We start from the raw sequence: 16,338 nt of genomic DNA, 5'->3' as shown, positions 1-16,338 counted from the left end.
TGTCCGTCTGCACTGCTGCTGTGCTGAGCCCCCAGTGGTCCCCGGAAACCTCTCCACCCCCACTCCGTGCTCCCCTCACCCACCCTGCTGCGGCCCCACAGGCTTCTTGCTGCCTCCCTCCCAGCCTCTGGGCTTTCACATGTGCTGTTCCCTCTGCCTGAACACCCTTCACCTGGCTGAGTACTACTCATCTTGGTCACCTCCATTCAGGGTTCACTTCCTCTGCCCCTTACCCAGCCCTAGACCTTCTGAGGTGCTGCTGTTTTAGGCTCCTCTCTCCCCAGCATCCTGCGATGCAGGAGACGTGGGTTTGATCCCTGGGTCGGGAAGATCCCCTGGAGAAGGGAATGGCTACCCACTCTGATATTCTCGCCTGGAGAATCCCATGAACAGAGGAACCTGGGGGGCGGGCTACAGTCCATGGGGTTGCAAAGAGTTGGAGACGACTGAGCGACTAACATCCTCCTCAGCACGTTTCCTTTGCAGTCCTTTGGCAATGTCAGTCAGTCACCACCTCCCCCCACCCGCCTTGCACTGGGCTCCACCAGGGCAGAGACAGTAATGGTCACTGTTGTAAACCATCCCTCACCCCACCCCCTCCACCCCTCCATCGCCATGCCTGGTTCATAGTGATGCTCAATAATCACCCTTGATAGTTAAGCACAGCTTTGAAATATGGTCATCATTCTCCAGGCTGAATTCTCCTGGCATTTTGAGCAGCCTCAGTTTTCCAGTCACCTCCAAACCGTTCAAGATGCAGAACAGTACCAAGGACCAGGGTGTCCATTGTCGCAGGGCACTGGACAAGTAGACGTCTGTCTGTCCCTTCTCCCTTCCCTTCCTTGGGCAGGGAGACCGTCCGTGTGGGCGAACTGGCGGGTGGGGGGCGGCCAGGATTTTCTGAGCGGGCCTGGCTGGCCCCAGGGCAGGTGAGACCCGCGCAGGCCTCGTCCACGAGTGCCCGCTGTGCCCGCGAGCAGCCAGCAGGGGGCGGCAGAGAGACAGGAGTGGTCCGCGGAGGAGCCCAGCTCCGAGCCCAGCCGCGCGAACCCACCGAGCTCGCGCTCAGAAGCCCGGTCTCCCACCGACAGGCCGCTCGGCTCGGAAGGCTGCTGGGTCCTTCCTCTCCCTCAAGTGCAGGCAGAGCCCCCTGAGCCATGGCCAGCCCTTCCAGCAGCCCCGAGGACACGGGCAAGCTCCGAGGCAGGGATGGCCGGCAGAGGTGGGAGGCGGAGGACGCCCCTCCGGAGGAGAAGAGGCTGAGGCTGGGGCTGGAAGGAGGAAGCGCGGCGAGGGAGGAAGGGGAAGACGCGCCGCATCTGGGCAGGGAAGAGACCGGTACCCAGACAGGTGTCGAGGACGGAGGCGTAAGTGAGCGGGGGCGCAGGAGGGACGGGGTGGGGGTTGGGAGGGCAGGGCTGCACCCCGTCGGCGGTCAGCTCCAAGTTGGTAATTGGGCAGCAACTCCTGCGTGCGGGCGCGGTGTGGTAGCTTGTGGGGACCTCCCGAGAAACTAGATGCCCTGTTGTTGGTGGCAACTCCCTTCTTGTTTATGTAGGATCGACTTGCTGATTCTGCCACGTCGTCGTTGTTGCTGGCTGGGAGACCCGTGGACTCTGGGGTTGTTCGAAAAGGGAGAGGGCGCTCTGTGTCCTGGGGGCACCCAGAAGGGAAAGGAGAGGGGGGTAGAGGGTGGGGGTTTTACTCTGAGGAGCCCTCACCCTGCAGAGCCTCATCCTGGGCAGAGCGGTTTGAGGCGTCTCTCTGGGACTTTTTGCTGGTCACCTTGCACCTGGTAAGGGGCTTGGGTGGGAAGTATGGGGCACAGGCTCTGAAAACCGTGCCCGGTCCGCGCGTGCACTGGTGGCAGCTCACCAAGCCCCCCTGCCTCTCCGCGCCGCTCCCCCCCGTCCCCCCCCCCCCCCCCCCCCCCCCGCTCCTCCCCTACCCCCGCCCCATCTTCCTCTCACCGCTCTCCAGGCTGGCAGGGCAGGGAGAGTTGAGAGAGGAGGCAGGTGAGGGCTTCCCAGTCTGGAGTCACTCTTCTCTGCCCATCTCTCCAGAGAAGGACAGTGAAGCAAAGTTCTGTGCATTCCCTTGGGGTGCTCTGGCTCTGGTACCCGCTGGCCGAGGGTACATTTGGGGTGGTTTGCTGCATACCTACGGGGGTATGTGACTCACTAGGTGTGTGTGGGGCAGAGCTTCTTGGCCAGCTTGACCCCCTCCCTGGCCTCTGCTTTTTGCTTCCTCTTCTGAATCTTCCAGTCGTGACCCTGCGGACCTCACATTTGGGGGTCACAGATGTCTGAGGACAAATGAGGGCTGGCTGGACGGCTGTCCTTTTGGCGAGGGCTGCCACCTTGAGAGTTTAAATTGATAATGGGTTTGACCTTTTTGTTTCTTCCAACCGTTTGCTCAGCTGAGCTCACCTTAAAAATTTGATTGGTGACTAGTGAGCCCCACAAGGAAGAGGTCCCCTTGTTTCTCCCAAATCCTCGCCGGTGTCAGCTGCCTGCTTCCCCTTCACTGGGCCGCATCAAAGGCCGGCTGACTCGGGGAGGGGGCTGCTCTCAGGTGCTGCTCCCAAACCCTCGCCTCCTGTGGCTGTGGTTGAGTTCAGATCGTGGGCCACCTAGACACCAGAACCAGGTGAATTTCTCTCTGCGATGCCAGAAGGATGATATTTGGGGAAGGTTTTCCGGGACACGTCATGGAAAGGGATGCGTTGCAGTGTGATGAGAGGAGAGGTCCCGGGTCTGAGACGTGATGATGGGGCCGTGCAGTGCCATGAAACTTCCGCTGTCAGAAGCCCTTCCCTGCCCCTGTCACCTCCCTCTTTCACATGGAACTTTGCCCAAAACCAGGACACCAGAATGGAATGGAGTGACCAGGTGCAGTGGGCTGCTTAGGAATGTGGGTTTGGATCCATACTACTCGGGTTTGGATCCTGGTTATGGGTCTCCTTAGCTGAGTGACGGGGGGCAAGTTGCCTAACCTCTCTGAGCCTTAATGGCCTCTGTGGTGCAAAGCATATGTCACCAGGCCCTGTTCCATGGGATACCCAGATCTTCTGGGGACAGTGGCCCCTCATGAAGATGGTGTCTTGGTTTTTAAGTCCAAAGGTTGGCCAAAGTCCAGGCTGCCCAGAATGCCCACCAGACAGATTTCTCCTTTTCCATGTCTATAAGAATATTCTCTTTAAAGAACCTGGAAGCAGTTTCAGGCTGGTGCCAGGAGCAGCAGCTATTTCTTTAAGGAAGAGAACCATTTCTTCACTCACAGACCATGTCCAAATGGATCAAGAAAAACAGAATGCTTTTTCATGAGATTTTGTCTGTGTAGACCATTAGCTTGGCCAAAATGTCAAAAACATCCTTTTTCTTTGATAGCAGATTATTTTTGGATGCAGATCATTTTGGGCTTTTCTCTGCAGAAGCTGCACGGTCAACACCTCCCTGTCCGTGTTGCATGTAGATGTTTTTAAGGATAAAATACCCCTTCCCATCACTGTATCTGATGTCCTGGATGGCTGAGGTTTATGTGTGACTGGCTGTTGCTCAGAGTGGCTCCTGGACTCAGCCCCTGTCTTTAAGGAGGGGGTTTCATCCTCTGCTGGTTTGCTAGGGGATGCTTTAAGGAGCTAAACTGGAGCCCCAGGAGGCCTCTCAGCACCCAGGTCCTGCTGGACGTGTGGTGGAAGGAAGGTATATGACTCGTGAGGGCTGACCCCCCCACCAGGATCAGAAGTTTTACAGACTCCTTTTTCCCCCTCCAGGACCAGTGATGCTGAGGAGATATTGAAGAACTGGTCCCCCTAGAGCATTTATTGATTCCTTCTCTCTCTCTCTCTTTTTATTACTTATAGAATTTTATAGAAAGAACATATCCAAGTATCATTCTATTGGTGATGACAATTGAACTATTGATTCCTTTAGAGTGACCCCAGGGTGAGTCTGACCTATAGCTCTTCCTGGAAGGAGAGAAAAGTCTTTCCAATGTAATTGGTTATCAACCCCAGGTGTTTGTTCAGATTTTCCCATGATCAGGCAGCTTGGCATAGATTTCTGGGTTGTTGCTGGGCAGAGTTGAGCTTTCAAGAGTAATAACTCATCGGATTGCCTGAAGTTCCCTGATGGACTCTTTGCTCCAGAGTCCCTGGGGTTGGGACTTCCCTGCTGGTGCAGTGGTTGGGAGTTCATTTTTCTAGTGCAGAGGGTTTGAGTTTGATCCCTGGTAGGGGAGCTGGGATCCCACATGCTGCATGTCATGACTAAAAAAAGTGTCTCTGGGGTTGAGACTGGAGCAGAAGGTTGTTGTCAGCGTGAGGCTCCCTGTAGGGGTGAATCCAGACTGTAGATCTTTCCCCTTCTTTCTGGTGAGGATCTGCACCTGGGTATCTCAACTTTGGCACTGTGCTGTTGACATTTGGAGTCAGATTATTCTGTTATGGGGGGCAGCGCTGTGCATTATTGGGCTGCTTGGCAGCATCCCTGGCCTCTACCCACAGAGGCCAGTAGCACTGATACCCTATCCCCAAATGTGACAATCCAGGAAGAGGTGGGCAAAATCACCTTGGCTTAGAGGCACAAGTCTACACTTGCAAAAAATATTTCAGAGTGTGGTAGTTGGGTTTGGGTCCCTGCTGTACCACTTATGAGCTCTGTGGCCTTGATAAATTTATACAATCTCCAGGGGCCTCAGTTTTCTTATCTATAAAATGGGGATAACCTCAGTGGTGGGTTGTATATGCTTTTGATGAAACAACAAGTTAGTAAATAGAAAATGCTTGGCATAGCATATAGACATGGAAAAAGCACGAAACAAATGGTCATCGCCATTCTAAATTATTTGAGTGAATCAGACTCCATCCCCATCCCCTTAGCCACTGGTGATGTATAAAGCAGGATGTGTGTGTCTGCATTAAGTTGCTTCAGTCATGTCTGACTCTTTTGTGACCCCATGGACTGTAGCCCACCAGGTTCCTCTGTCCATGGGATTCTCCAGGCAAAAATACTGGAGTGGGTTGCCATGCCCTTCTCCAAGGGATCTTCTTGACTCAGGGATTGAACCCATGTCTCTTATGTCTCCGTCATTGGCAGATGGGTGCTTTACTACTAGCACCACTTGGAAAGCCCTGTAATTGTGGGGGTGGGGTATACCATTCACCTGAACCTTATATTGGGTTCAGGTAGCATCTCACTGGGTTGCCCCGATTTCCTTCTTGGTTCTTGGGGTCCAGGATCCCAGGGAGGCAGGGCTGTGGGCAGGCAGGGCAGGTGGCACTAAGGGTTCGTGCCCACAGTGGAGAGTTCCAAAGCCAGCTGCCGAGGCAGGGCATTTGGACCAACATCTGGGTTTCAGGATTCCCGTTTGAGCACAGCTGGACTCTGCAGGGTGGAAGCTCTCTCTGCCGAGATATAGATATTTCCTTGGCAACGATCTCTCAAGCTGACATGAAGACATGGCCGCCCACTGGAGCGCGGTGTGTCTGCCTCGGCTCTTCTGTAATCTGTGAGGCACTCATCTGCGGAATGCTGTGCTGGAGTGGGAAATGGCAGGAGGTCTCCTCATCCTCCAGGGACCCAGAGTGGGGTGCAAGATGGTGGAGGGTCCTGGGGGAGGCAGAAGCTTGGAGGACTTTCCTTTCAGCCGGAGCAGAGAGGCACATACTAGATGGTTCCGACGGCTCACAGCCTGGGGAGGCAGATGACTCTGTGCCTAGAGTAGTTTGAGGGTGAGCTGTGTTGCCCTTGGTCTTAATCATTTCAGAAAGATTTAACCCCAGTGCTCACAAACTGGAACTCGATTTGGGATTCTCAGGGGAAATTCAGACTGCAGGCCAGGGTCCTCCTAATTTAAAAAATTTAATCAAGATGGCCATCGTTCCGTTGTGTCCTCTGGAACATGACTTGGAGCTCAGGGAATAGGAGGGAGACCAGTTTGGGCACTGGGACAGGAGTCTCTGCTTTACTGGTGGCCTGGACAATGGTGGAGTTGTGTGCCTGAATTGAGGACCTTGAGTTGCATACCTTAGGAGATATGTTTCAGAGGACTTAAGGATCTTTTGGGTAATGGGAGTGAGCAAGATGCAGTGTCAAGTCAACTTCCAGAAAAGCAGGGAAGACCATGGATCTGACTCTAGGCTCTGGCTGATGTTCTGAGATCCACCCAGGTGGCAGCATCTAATGGACAGAGGGGTCAGGGATGGAGATTCAGACTTGAAGGTCATCAGGGTCGATGGTAGTTGAGGCGAAGAGGACATACGAGATTGCCTGGGAAGAGAGAGGAGTGGCAAGAGAAGAGGCTTTGGCGGAAGCTCGGGGAATCCGAACGACGAGAGGAGAAGGGTCAGAGGACCAGCAGGCAGAGCACAGGTGGCTCCACAGACAGACGAGGGAGAAGAACAAGGGTCATTTGTGTTGAAAAGCGCCCACTGGACTTAATATGCTTGTTGGCTTTTGCTGGAATTTTAATGGAGGCCAACTAGGGTGGGGGTACAAAGACTCACCCTGAGTCTAGACACTTCGGCACCCAGTCAGGGCATGTGCAGTGAAACACAGGACATGCCACGGCCTTGACACTCTTGGAAAACATTAGTTTGTGTGTGTGTGTGTATGACTCCAAAGCCTTGGTGCTCTTAGAACACTGAGCTGTCACTTTTTGATGCTCCGTTGGAAAAGGACCCAGCCTTGGTGGAGAGGCTTGCCCTGGTGTGTTCCCCGGCACAAGAGGGTACCATTGGGAGCTCTCACTTTTCTGCATTGAGGGCCACTTGCTTTCTCATCCCTTCTTCAAGTATTTGAGCAGCTTCTATGTACCAGGTGCCAGGCTGGGTGCTGGTCTACAGGACGGATCAGTCTTTGTTCTTCTGGAGACCTTACTCTAGCGGAGGAGACAGACCCTGGTCCATGGGCCTAAGCTGCCCTCCCCACCTGTATTTGTCAATAAAGGTTTATTGACACACAGCCACAACCATTCACAAGTATATTTATTGTCTGTGGCTCCTTTCTTGCTAGAATGGGAGAGTTGAATAGTTGGGGCGGAGACTGTATGGCCCACAAAGCTGAAAATATTTACACTGAGAATCTTAGGTGAAGGGTTTTGCACCCCGATGGTGTCCTATGGAGGCCATGAGTACAGCTGCTCTTGAAATACATGCAGTTCTGGGCTGGGTTTGTGATGAGGGTTCACCTTGTGGGAATCCAGAGGGAGAGGGACTCAGCTCCCCTACTCTCACCTTTCCGGGTCTCTGGTGTCAGGGTAAAGACTGAGGCTTTGAGTGGGCTTTCCTCATCCCTGTGGCCAGATACCCACCTATTGCTGTCTGACTTTTGGATGGGGGTGAGAAAGGAGGGAGGGAATGGAGACTTGGCAGCAACCCTCTAAGATGGGTCCCCAGCGAGTGTTTGGGGTCCCACTTTGCACAGCTGCCAAAGTCCACTGAGATAGTCTTATTGGTGCTGTGGGATACAGAGCCTCTAAATCACTGAGAGAAAAGAAAGGTGTTTTTTTTTTTTTTTTGCAAGCATAAGAATTTGGGTTATTGAAATTAACATTTACCCCCAAGTTTTTTAATGTCTGGGCATGCATATTTAAGCATCTGCCTCAAAATCTCTCGCTAATAAGCAGATGGTACATTTAATTCCATTTTTTTTTTCTTTTGAGAACACATGGCTTCCTGCACTGCTTTCCTTGCAGGCAACTGCATGTGGAGGCGACAGTACTTCTGACCAGCAGCACAGATCCCCCGAGAGGCCAACGAGAGCACTGCCCAGAGGAGGAGCTGGCCTTTTCCCTTATCAGCTCCAGCGGGAAAGTTGTCAGGTTACTCACAAGTCCACAAGGCTCCTGTCTTTCCTTCTCGGCAGAGTGTCTGCCACAGCTGACCCCTAGACCTCACTGCCTTGGAGCCAGTGTCCCAGTCAGGGTGTGGTCAGAGGGGGAGGGTGTGTACATGCGTGCTAAGTCTCTTTAGTTGTGTCTGACTCTTTGTGACCCCATGGATTGTAGGGGCTCCTCTGTCCATGCATTCTCCAGGCAAGAATACTGGAGTGGATTGCCATGCCCGCCTCCAGGGGATCTTCTTGACTCAGGGATTGAACCTGTGTCTCTTGGGTTTTTTGCATTGCTGGGTGGGTTCTTTACCACTAGTGCCAGCAGAGGGGGAGGGGGCCCGGGCAGACCTGCGGGGGAGGAACTCCAAACAGAGGGTAGAGGCAGACAGACAGAGAGGAGAGCTCACGTGCACAACAAGGGCCTTGAAGTCATGAGGGAGAAAGTGTGGATTTCCGAAAGCAGAGAGAAGAGCAGACACCATCAGTGTGCTCCACGTGTGTCTGGATTTTGTGAATCTTGCATGTTTCCTTCTCCCTGCCTCCTCTCTCTGTGTTCCAGGATGTCATAGAAACAGGCTTTCAGGGGTTCCATGCAGCTCTGGGTTCTGAAGACCTTTGTGGGGTGAAGGGGCTGCCCACTGGGTTTCCTTGGCTCTGTGGGCCCCTCCTGCCGGGTCCCTCCACCCCTGACCACATGTGGACATGCCTTGCCTTGCCTGTCAGACCTCCTTCCAGGAGAAACTCAGGCAGGGCTTGTGTCTGCTCCGGGGCTTGTGTCCTGTGTCTCTTGATAAGGAAAACTCTGTGACTTGGTAATGTGTTGGCTTAAATTGGAAGGTGTGTGATGCCTGGGAGGGAAAATCTATTGCCCTTTTCATTTTTCTTTTTGATTCCGTGTTCTGTGTTGCTCTGGTGGAGTTGTAAGCCCTGGCCTCTAGGAATTGGGCTGGATGAAAGCACCTACACGGTATGAGTATAATTCCTTGGTCTTTGTTCTGCTTATTAGCAATACACATTATTGTTTGCTCATTGTAAAGAATTTTGGCTACACAAGTATATATAAAACAAGGAGCAAGCAACTCTTTTGTCTGCCTCTCTTCAGGCTTGCCTCTCAGAGGTGACACCAGGAGTAGGGGTTGACATGTACCCTTCCACGCCTTTCTCTGTGTATTCAGGCATGGATAGTTGCACATGTATAGTTTAATTTTAATCTTTTAAAAATACAAATAGGATCATTTCAGTTCAGTCTCTCAGTTGTGTCTGACTCTTTGCGACCCCATGAACTGCAGCACGCCAGGCCTCCCTGTCCATCATCAATTCCCAGAGTCCACCCAAACCCATGTCCATTGAGTCTGTGATGCCATCCAACCATCTCATCCTCTTTCTTCCCCTTCTCCTCCTGCCTTCAACCTTTCCCAGCATCAGGGTCTTTTCCAATGAGTCAGCTCTTCGCATCAGGTGGCCAAAGTATTGGAGTTTCAGCTTTAGCATCAGTCCTTCCAATGAACACCCAGGACTGATCTCCGTTAGGATGGACCAGTTGGATCTCCTTGCAGTCCAAGGCACTCTCAAGAGTCTTCTCCAACACCACAGTTCAAAAGCATCAATTCTTCGGCGCTCAGCTTTCTTTATAGTCCAACTCTTGCATCCATACGTGACCACAGGAAAAACCATAGCCTTAACTAGATGCACCTTTGTTGACAAAGTGATGTCTCTGCTTTTTAATATACTATCTAGGTTGGTCATAACTTTCCTTCCAAGGAGTAAGCATCTTTTAATTTTATGGCTGCAAGCACCATCTGCAGTGATTTTGGAGCCCAGAAAAATAAAGTCTGACACTGTTTCCACTGTTTCCCCATCTATTTGCCATGATAACGCTTCATTTAATGTCTAGAAAAGCTTCCTTTTCACTCAGTGATGTGTCTTTGGCATCATCTCATGGGGGAACCTGGGCCCCACCTTACTCATACGGCAGTTATTCTGCTGTGTGGATGCTCCTGGCTGACCCTAGACTGATGGGTCTTTGACTGTTCCTTCTTCCTCCCTGTTGCTCATGGCACTGTGATGAGTATCCTGGTGCACACTGCTTGGTGTTCTGTGCCTTGCTTCTCCAAGATGTTCCCAGGGGCAGGATAACCAGGGCAGAGGGGCATCGGTGCTACTGTGCATCCCGGGTCTTTGCATCCTGTGTAAATATCTTCTTGCCCTCTCGGCACCCTAAGGCTCACAGGTGCCATCCTCAGTGGGGGTCATCCTCTGAAGCCTGAGGGGGCACTGGTGAGATGGCATTGCCCGCCTCACTTCTGTTAGGGTCGGTCTACACCCTGCCACCCCTGGGGGCCCAGCTGTCCCTCCAGCTCCCGCCGGCAGGACCCTGGCTTCTGATTGGCAGGTGGGAAGGTTCACTTTCCTGAACATTCTTGGTTATGTTACTGCAAGTTCCAAGGTTGGCTTTCACCTCCTCCAGGTCTTGCTGCTTCCCCCCATGTGTCCTCGAGCAAGCTGTTTCAGCTCTCTTGGTCTCAGGTCCCTCAAAGGTAAAATGGGGATCATAGAACAATGGCAGCTGCCTCCTTGGCTGCTGGGAGGATTCAAGGGAATGACCACCACTTCTGAATGCTTGGCTTGCTGTGCATGTTCAGCCAGTGCCAGGCAGGTCATCGCTGAGTTTTCAGCATGCTGGGCTGTGAATTCACAGTGGGTAGGTATGTCTTTGGTGTCGAGTCCAATGCCAGGCCCTTAGTAGCTGCTCAGTAAAGTCTCAGTGCCTGGTTGGTGGGGGAAGAGATTGGGGTGCAGGCAGCAGGTACAGACAAAAAATGGGCTCATCAGTGGATCCCCAGCTTGTAGGCTCCATGATGAACCTACAGTCTCAGCCCCTTGCTGTGCTTGCCGAGGCCCACAGGGCTCTGCAGTGTCTTCTACACTGGAGTCCAGGCCGGGGCAGGTCAGTGAGTGTCCTGCTGCCTCAGGGCATCTCCCGCAGTAGCTTGGTCCTGGGTTCCAGGTGACCCTGAGGTGGCTGGGACTCTGGTGCCTCTGAGCCCAGACACAGAAGACAGGGAAGTGTAGGGGGTAAGTACCCACAATTTGGCCTTTGAATTCCCTTTTGCCTTGGACCCTGTGAGGCACATGGGCTTGTATGTGTGCATGTACATGTGTGTGCCTGTATGTTGGTGTTCCTGTGTGTGTGTGACCTTCTCTGTGAGTACCCAAGTCTTGGGTTGTTTATTCAGGACTACGGTTGCCAGATTAAATGCAGGAGGTCTAGTTAAGCTTGACTTTCAAATTAACAAGTTTTTTTTTTTTTTTTTTTTAAAGAATAAGTATGTCCCAAAGCAATATTTGAGACATACTTACGCTAAAATATGATTTGTTGTTATCTGAAATTCAGGTGTGAGTGGTGTCCTGTCCTTCCACTTGCTCTGTCTGGCAGTGCTCTGGGGGGTGTGGGTATGTGTGGGTATGTGTCCACAGGAGGGCCTGTGTGCAGGCACGAGGTTGGGGAGGAATTGGGAAGATTCTCCAGGGCTGCTTAGTGGCCCAGAGTCTGTGGGGTTGGATGCTCTGGTCCCCGGGCCTGGGCGGTGCTCCCCAGCACCTGTCCCCCCTACTCCCCACCTCTGTTGGTTCCCTTCCATTCCTCTCCAAACACAGGGCAAGAACTACCCCATCCACCCTTGTTTGGAGCACAGCTGCCCAGCCAGACGAGATGCAAACAGTGTGCCAGATGGCTGCAAAGCCTTCCCCAGCTCCCTCTGCAAGGGGCCTGCAGATGAAACGGAAGCCTCGTCTGCCCCGCTCCCGCCTTCCAGAAAACCTGCGCCGACAGACACTCCTCCTGGAGATTAAACCACCCCGTGTTTTGCCAAACAAATAAAGCCCTTCATTGCCACCATAAACTTGTTCACAGGCACGGGCTGATTGATCCACTAGTGTGCCTGATTCATCAGCTCTCTCACCAGGAGGGGTGCGAGGCTCTCCTCTCAGGTCCCAGCAATGAGCTGCCTAATTTCCATCTGAAAGACTGTAGAAACCGACCACAGCTTTGGAAGAAAGCTGCCTCTTCCCCCTAGGCAGGTTCCGCCGTGGTTCCTGATATTTGATTGTGATCAGAGGGTGAATTTGCATCCAACTGGCTGGGGGGCTGTCAAGGAGGACCTTCGTTAGAGGGGCCTCTGAGTCTGCTGCATCTCTTCATGAGAAAATCCGGGAAGGAACCTTGTTCTGTGTTACTGCTTAATCTTTTTACTGAACTTGTTATGGACAAGGCCTCTGTCTCCTTGCAGCTCCTCTGTGGGGCAGGTGCTGTGATCATCTGCATGCCCACTTGCTCTCTCTAGTCTCTTTAAAGCTCCTGTACCCCTGCTGTGCCCTTTTCTGCCACAGGGCCTTTGCATATCCTGGGAATATGCTGCCTCTGCCTGGGAAAGCTCTTTCAGCCTCCCGCTTCAGCAGGTAAACAGGTAAACGTCTCATTTGTTGGCTGAGTCACCATTGCCTCAGGGAAGCCTGGCCCCCTGTTACCTCTCATAGCACCAGCTGTCTCTCTATTTAGGCCTGGGCCCAACTAGATATACGTCTTTCTTTTGGCATGATTCTGTGATGCATATCTGCCCTCTTCTACACTAAGATCACCATGAGGGCAGGGGCCATGCTGTCTTGATTCCCACTGTATCTCTGGTATTTAGCATATGCTCACCTGATTGGGGGCACACTATTCACCCCCTAACTATGACAGCTCTCCAACAGCAGAAATGGGAGAGAATGTGTAGGACTTGTGTTAGCAGGACTCCTGGAAGATGATGTTGGAACATATTTGCCAATGGACCTCCTTATTGTGTGGCATAGAATGCCCCATCTTTCTGACTTATCCTTAGCAAAGGCCTTCATTATATTTGAAGCATAGTTGTTGCTGTGGGAGGATGGAATCTACATCATATTTAGATCTTGTGGTCTGCCATAGCCCCCTGATCATCTTTAGCTTCAGTTACACAAAATCCACGCTCTCTCCCTTGGTAGATGTTCAGTTTGTTTTTCCCTCTTCAAGTTTGCTTAGAACTTGATCCTGTAAGTGAGGCCTGCTCCCTTATTCCCATCCCTTACCCAGGATGACTTGGTTTTGTCAACAACTACTCCAGCTTTTGGTGAAGGCCAGATTGGAAAAGACTCTGATGTTGGGAGGGATTGGGGGCAGGAGGAGAAGGGGACAACAGAGGATGAGATGGCTGGATGGCATCACTGACTTGATGGACGTAAGTCTGAGTGAACTCCGGGAGTTGGTGATGGACAGGGAGGCCTGACGTGCTGCGATTCATGGGGTCACAAAGAGTCGGACACGACTGAGCGGCTGAACTGAACTGAGATTGAAGGAAAGCCTTAAAATAGAAGATATGTAAATAAGGTGAAGCTACGTGTTGGGTGGGCAGTCACTAGGGTTAATCCAAAGGCTGGAAGAAGGACTGACTTGGAGGACTGAGTGAGTCTCAGGGCTGAGGGTCAGGTCCAAGTGGACAAACGGGTCTGAGTTTGCCCAGGTGAACTTTAAGTATTTAATAAACCTTCCTTCTCCTCACGGTTGGGGAATAATTGATGAGACTGTTGCAGAGAAGAAGCCACTTCTGACTCCATGTTGGAACTGTTTTTGACTTGTTTTTGTTAGTATAATCATACCGAATGGCTTGCCTCAGAGAATCCTGCCCCTCTGCCTGACTGTTAAACTGAAGTGCCGTTGTTCAGAACCCTGTCCACCTGTAGACAGCAGAAAGGAAGAAATTAACACATCCCCTGCCTGAGGCTTGCCCTTCTAGGAGATGTTTGCAAGATTAATGGCCTTTTTACTTTACTTCCTCACCTCCTCTCCTCTCTAATCTATAAAAGAACTTGGCATCTAGAGACCCTGATGAGATGTTTATTTTGAGGCACTAGCCTGCCATCTTCTTGGTCAGCTGGCTCTCCAAATAGTCATTTTCCTTGCCTCAACACCTCATCTCTTGGATTCGTTGGCCTGTCGTGTGGTGAGCTGGGTGAGCTTGGACTGGGTAACAAGGCTGCTAAATTTGATGAGGATCCTTTGGTGGAATTTACCTGGAATGTCAGCAGCGAGACTCCACCAAGGCATTGATTATTGATTCTCCAACTGTTACCAGTTCATCAGGCTTCAGTTATAACCATAATTTGTATTAATTATCAGTGCAAGATTTTACTTTCCTCGTCAATAAAAGGGGTGTTCAGAGAGCAGAGTTGAGTGACCCAGCCCTTTTGTCTCCTCTGCCAAAAGTCCACCAGATCGAGGAGTCACTCGGTGGTGAGGGGGCTGGCAGTGATAGTGGGCTTCACCTGTCATCACACCCCATGTCTGGAATCAGGAAAGCCCATGCCTCAGTCTCCTGTCTGGGAAGTGAGGTTAGGAATATCAAGCCTGCTTCCCTTTCAGGACTGTTAAGAGGATAAGATGAGATGGTAAGTGAGGGCTCTCTGAAAACGAAAACATTCTATTTGAATGCAAAGTGTTCTGTGACTGATATTTTCTATCCTGTGGAATCATCGTTAACCCTGAGGCTGTCTATTCAAAAACCAAGTGGAGTTAACCCTTCCTCCCTGTATCCTCTGGCAGAGGGAATCTGTCAAAAGATTGTGGTTGCTGGTGAAAACTAAGGAAGGTGCAGAAAAGGGACCAGGACCCTGGACTCCTGAGTCTGTCTGTGTAAGAGCTTAAGCGAGGGAACTGCTTCATATTCTCGATACAGGGTTACTCTGTAAGAAATAGCCCTCATCTAATATTAAAAGTGGGACCTGAGACCGTTTCTAAAAAGAAAAGTGACATTGGGTGTGTTCAGTCAGTCGGTAACTGGGACAACTCTGGGGATGAAGCAAGTGGAAACAGCTTTGGAGTCAGATAGATTTGGGTTTGAACCCCAGGTTTGGACAGCTACAAGCTGGGAGAACTCAGGAAGATTGTTTAATAACATCTTGGGCCCCAGTGACTTTGGAAAATAGGTTGCATTGTATTAAAACCTCCAGGGAGACTCCCACTGGGCCCCTGTAGGCGAGGGCTGACCAGCAGGGCAGGGTTTGAGTCTTGTGGGCACTTGCTCTGACCCGTAACACCCAGTCATTCCCGCAGATGCTTCCCTTACATGGTTTTCTGAGTATCAGGGATCATGCACTCGGGCTGTTAACACTGTGTTCTGCACAGAAATCAACGTTTGTGGGTTTGTATTAGTGCCTTCTTTGGTGTTCTCCATAGTTCCACATTTCTCAGCCCTGAGGAACATCAAAATCATGCGGGGGAGGATGTTTATTACATATACCAATTCCTGGAGCTCATGCCCAGAGTTTCTGAAGCTTAGACGCTCAGCCAGGATCTCTGGTTACAAAAGCTCCCAGGTGTCTCCTGGGCAGGCCTGGCTCTGCCTCAGGGACCCAGTTTGGGAACTGTCCATGGTGCTGCTTTGTTTAAATATCCACTCCATCTTGTCTTATCCTCACTTGCGTTCAAGCTTGTTTCTTCCCCCGGACTGTGAGCTCTTTGATGTCAGGGTTCTCTCTCACATTTGCATCAGTGAACCAAGGTTTCTATAGGTGTTCAGAGGAGCAGGATTGCTTGCTGAATGGGGTCAGGCTCTAGGGAGGCTTGTGTGTGTGTCTGTGTGTGATGTGAACCTTTGTTAAAAGCACCTTTCTGTCTCGCATCTGCATTTTCTGTGAGTCAGTGTGATTTACTCTAATGGAAGCCAGTGCAGCTTAAGCAAGGCTTTGCCCTGAAATGGAGTGAGGTTGTGGATGGGCAGAGCTGCTGAAAGCACCTCTTGGGAAATGTTTCAGTGTCATCCTCACTAACTGAACTCAAAATTTCACTTCCATTTCACCCCACCATGGGAGCTGTGTTGATTTCTCCTTCAGGGTGGGTACTATCAGATCTCCTGTACAAATGTATGTGAGTAACTGGGATTGGGTTTGGGGATGGATGCACTTCATTTATGATAAAAAAACATGAAATACAAAGCTGGAGAAAGCTTTTGTTACCATCTTTAGTTACCACTGTGTGTGAGGTGGACTTGGCATCCAAAAGAGGAACCTTTTTCTACAATCATCAACCTTGATCAAACCATTTCTGAATTCCTCACACACACAATCAGTACCATAATTGGTATGGATTATATAATATTTCAGTTGCTTCCTATGCTGGACAAGAGGGCTTCCCTAGTGGTTCAGATGATAAAGAATCCACCTGCAATGTGGAAGACCTGGGTTCCATCCCTGGATCAGAAAGATCCCCTGGAGAAGGGAATGGCAACCCACTCCTGTGTTTTTTTTTTTTTTTTAGAACTTTAAAAATATGTTTATTATCCATATTTTTTTTTGCTTTTTAAAAAACTTTGAAGGATAATTGCTTTACAGAGTTTTGTTGGAGAGTTCCATGGACAGAGGAGCCTTATGGGCTACAGTCCGTGGGGTTGCAGAGTCGGACTCGACTAAGTGACTAACACACACACAAGCA

General features: G+C 51.1%; 1 protein-coding gene across 10 annotated transcripts in view; it reads left to right on the top strand.

Annotated features, from left to right (window-relative positions):
* Positions 1-1,054: 1,054 nt before the first annotated feature.
* Positions 1,055-16,338, top strand: part of RBFOX1 (RNA binding fox-1 homolog 1) — a 2,434,604-nt gene continuing 2,419,320 nt past the window's right edge. For 3 of the 10 annotated variants that reach the window (XM_027528155.1, XM_027528156.1, XM_027528151.1), the window contains exon 1: positions 1,057-1,367. In XM_027528155.1, coding sequence (XP_027383956.1) covers positions 1,158-1,367 — 210 coding nt within the window. In that variant the 5' untranslated portion in view covers positions 1,057-1,157. Of the gene's footprint in view, positions 1,368-16,338 lie in introns of all 10 variants that reach the window. The other 7 variants (XM_027528158.1, XM_027528157.1, XM_027528159.1 and 4 more) reach the window with 5 other exon arrangements.

This window comes from Bos indicus x Bos taurus, chromosome 25, assembly GCF_003369695.1.
Source record: "Bos indicus x Bos taurus breed Angus x Brahman F1 hybrid chromosome 25, Bos_hybrid_MaternalHap_v2.0, whole genome shotgun sequence".
Classification (NCBI taxonomy): domain Eukaryota; kingdom Metazoa; phylum Chordata; class Mammalia; order Artiodactyla; family Bovidae; genus Bos; species Bos indicus x Bos taurus.
The sequence above is the reverse complement of the archived record's forward strand: the minus strand, read 5'-3'. Positions and strand labels throughout refer to the sequence as shown.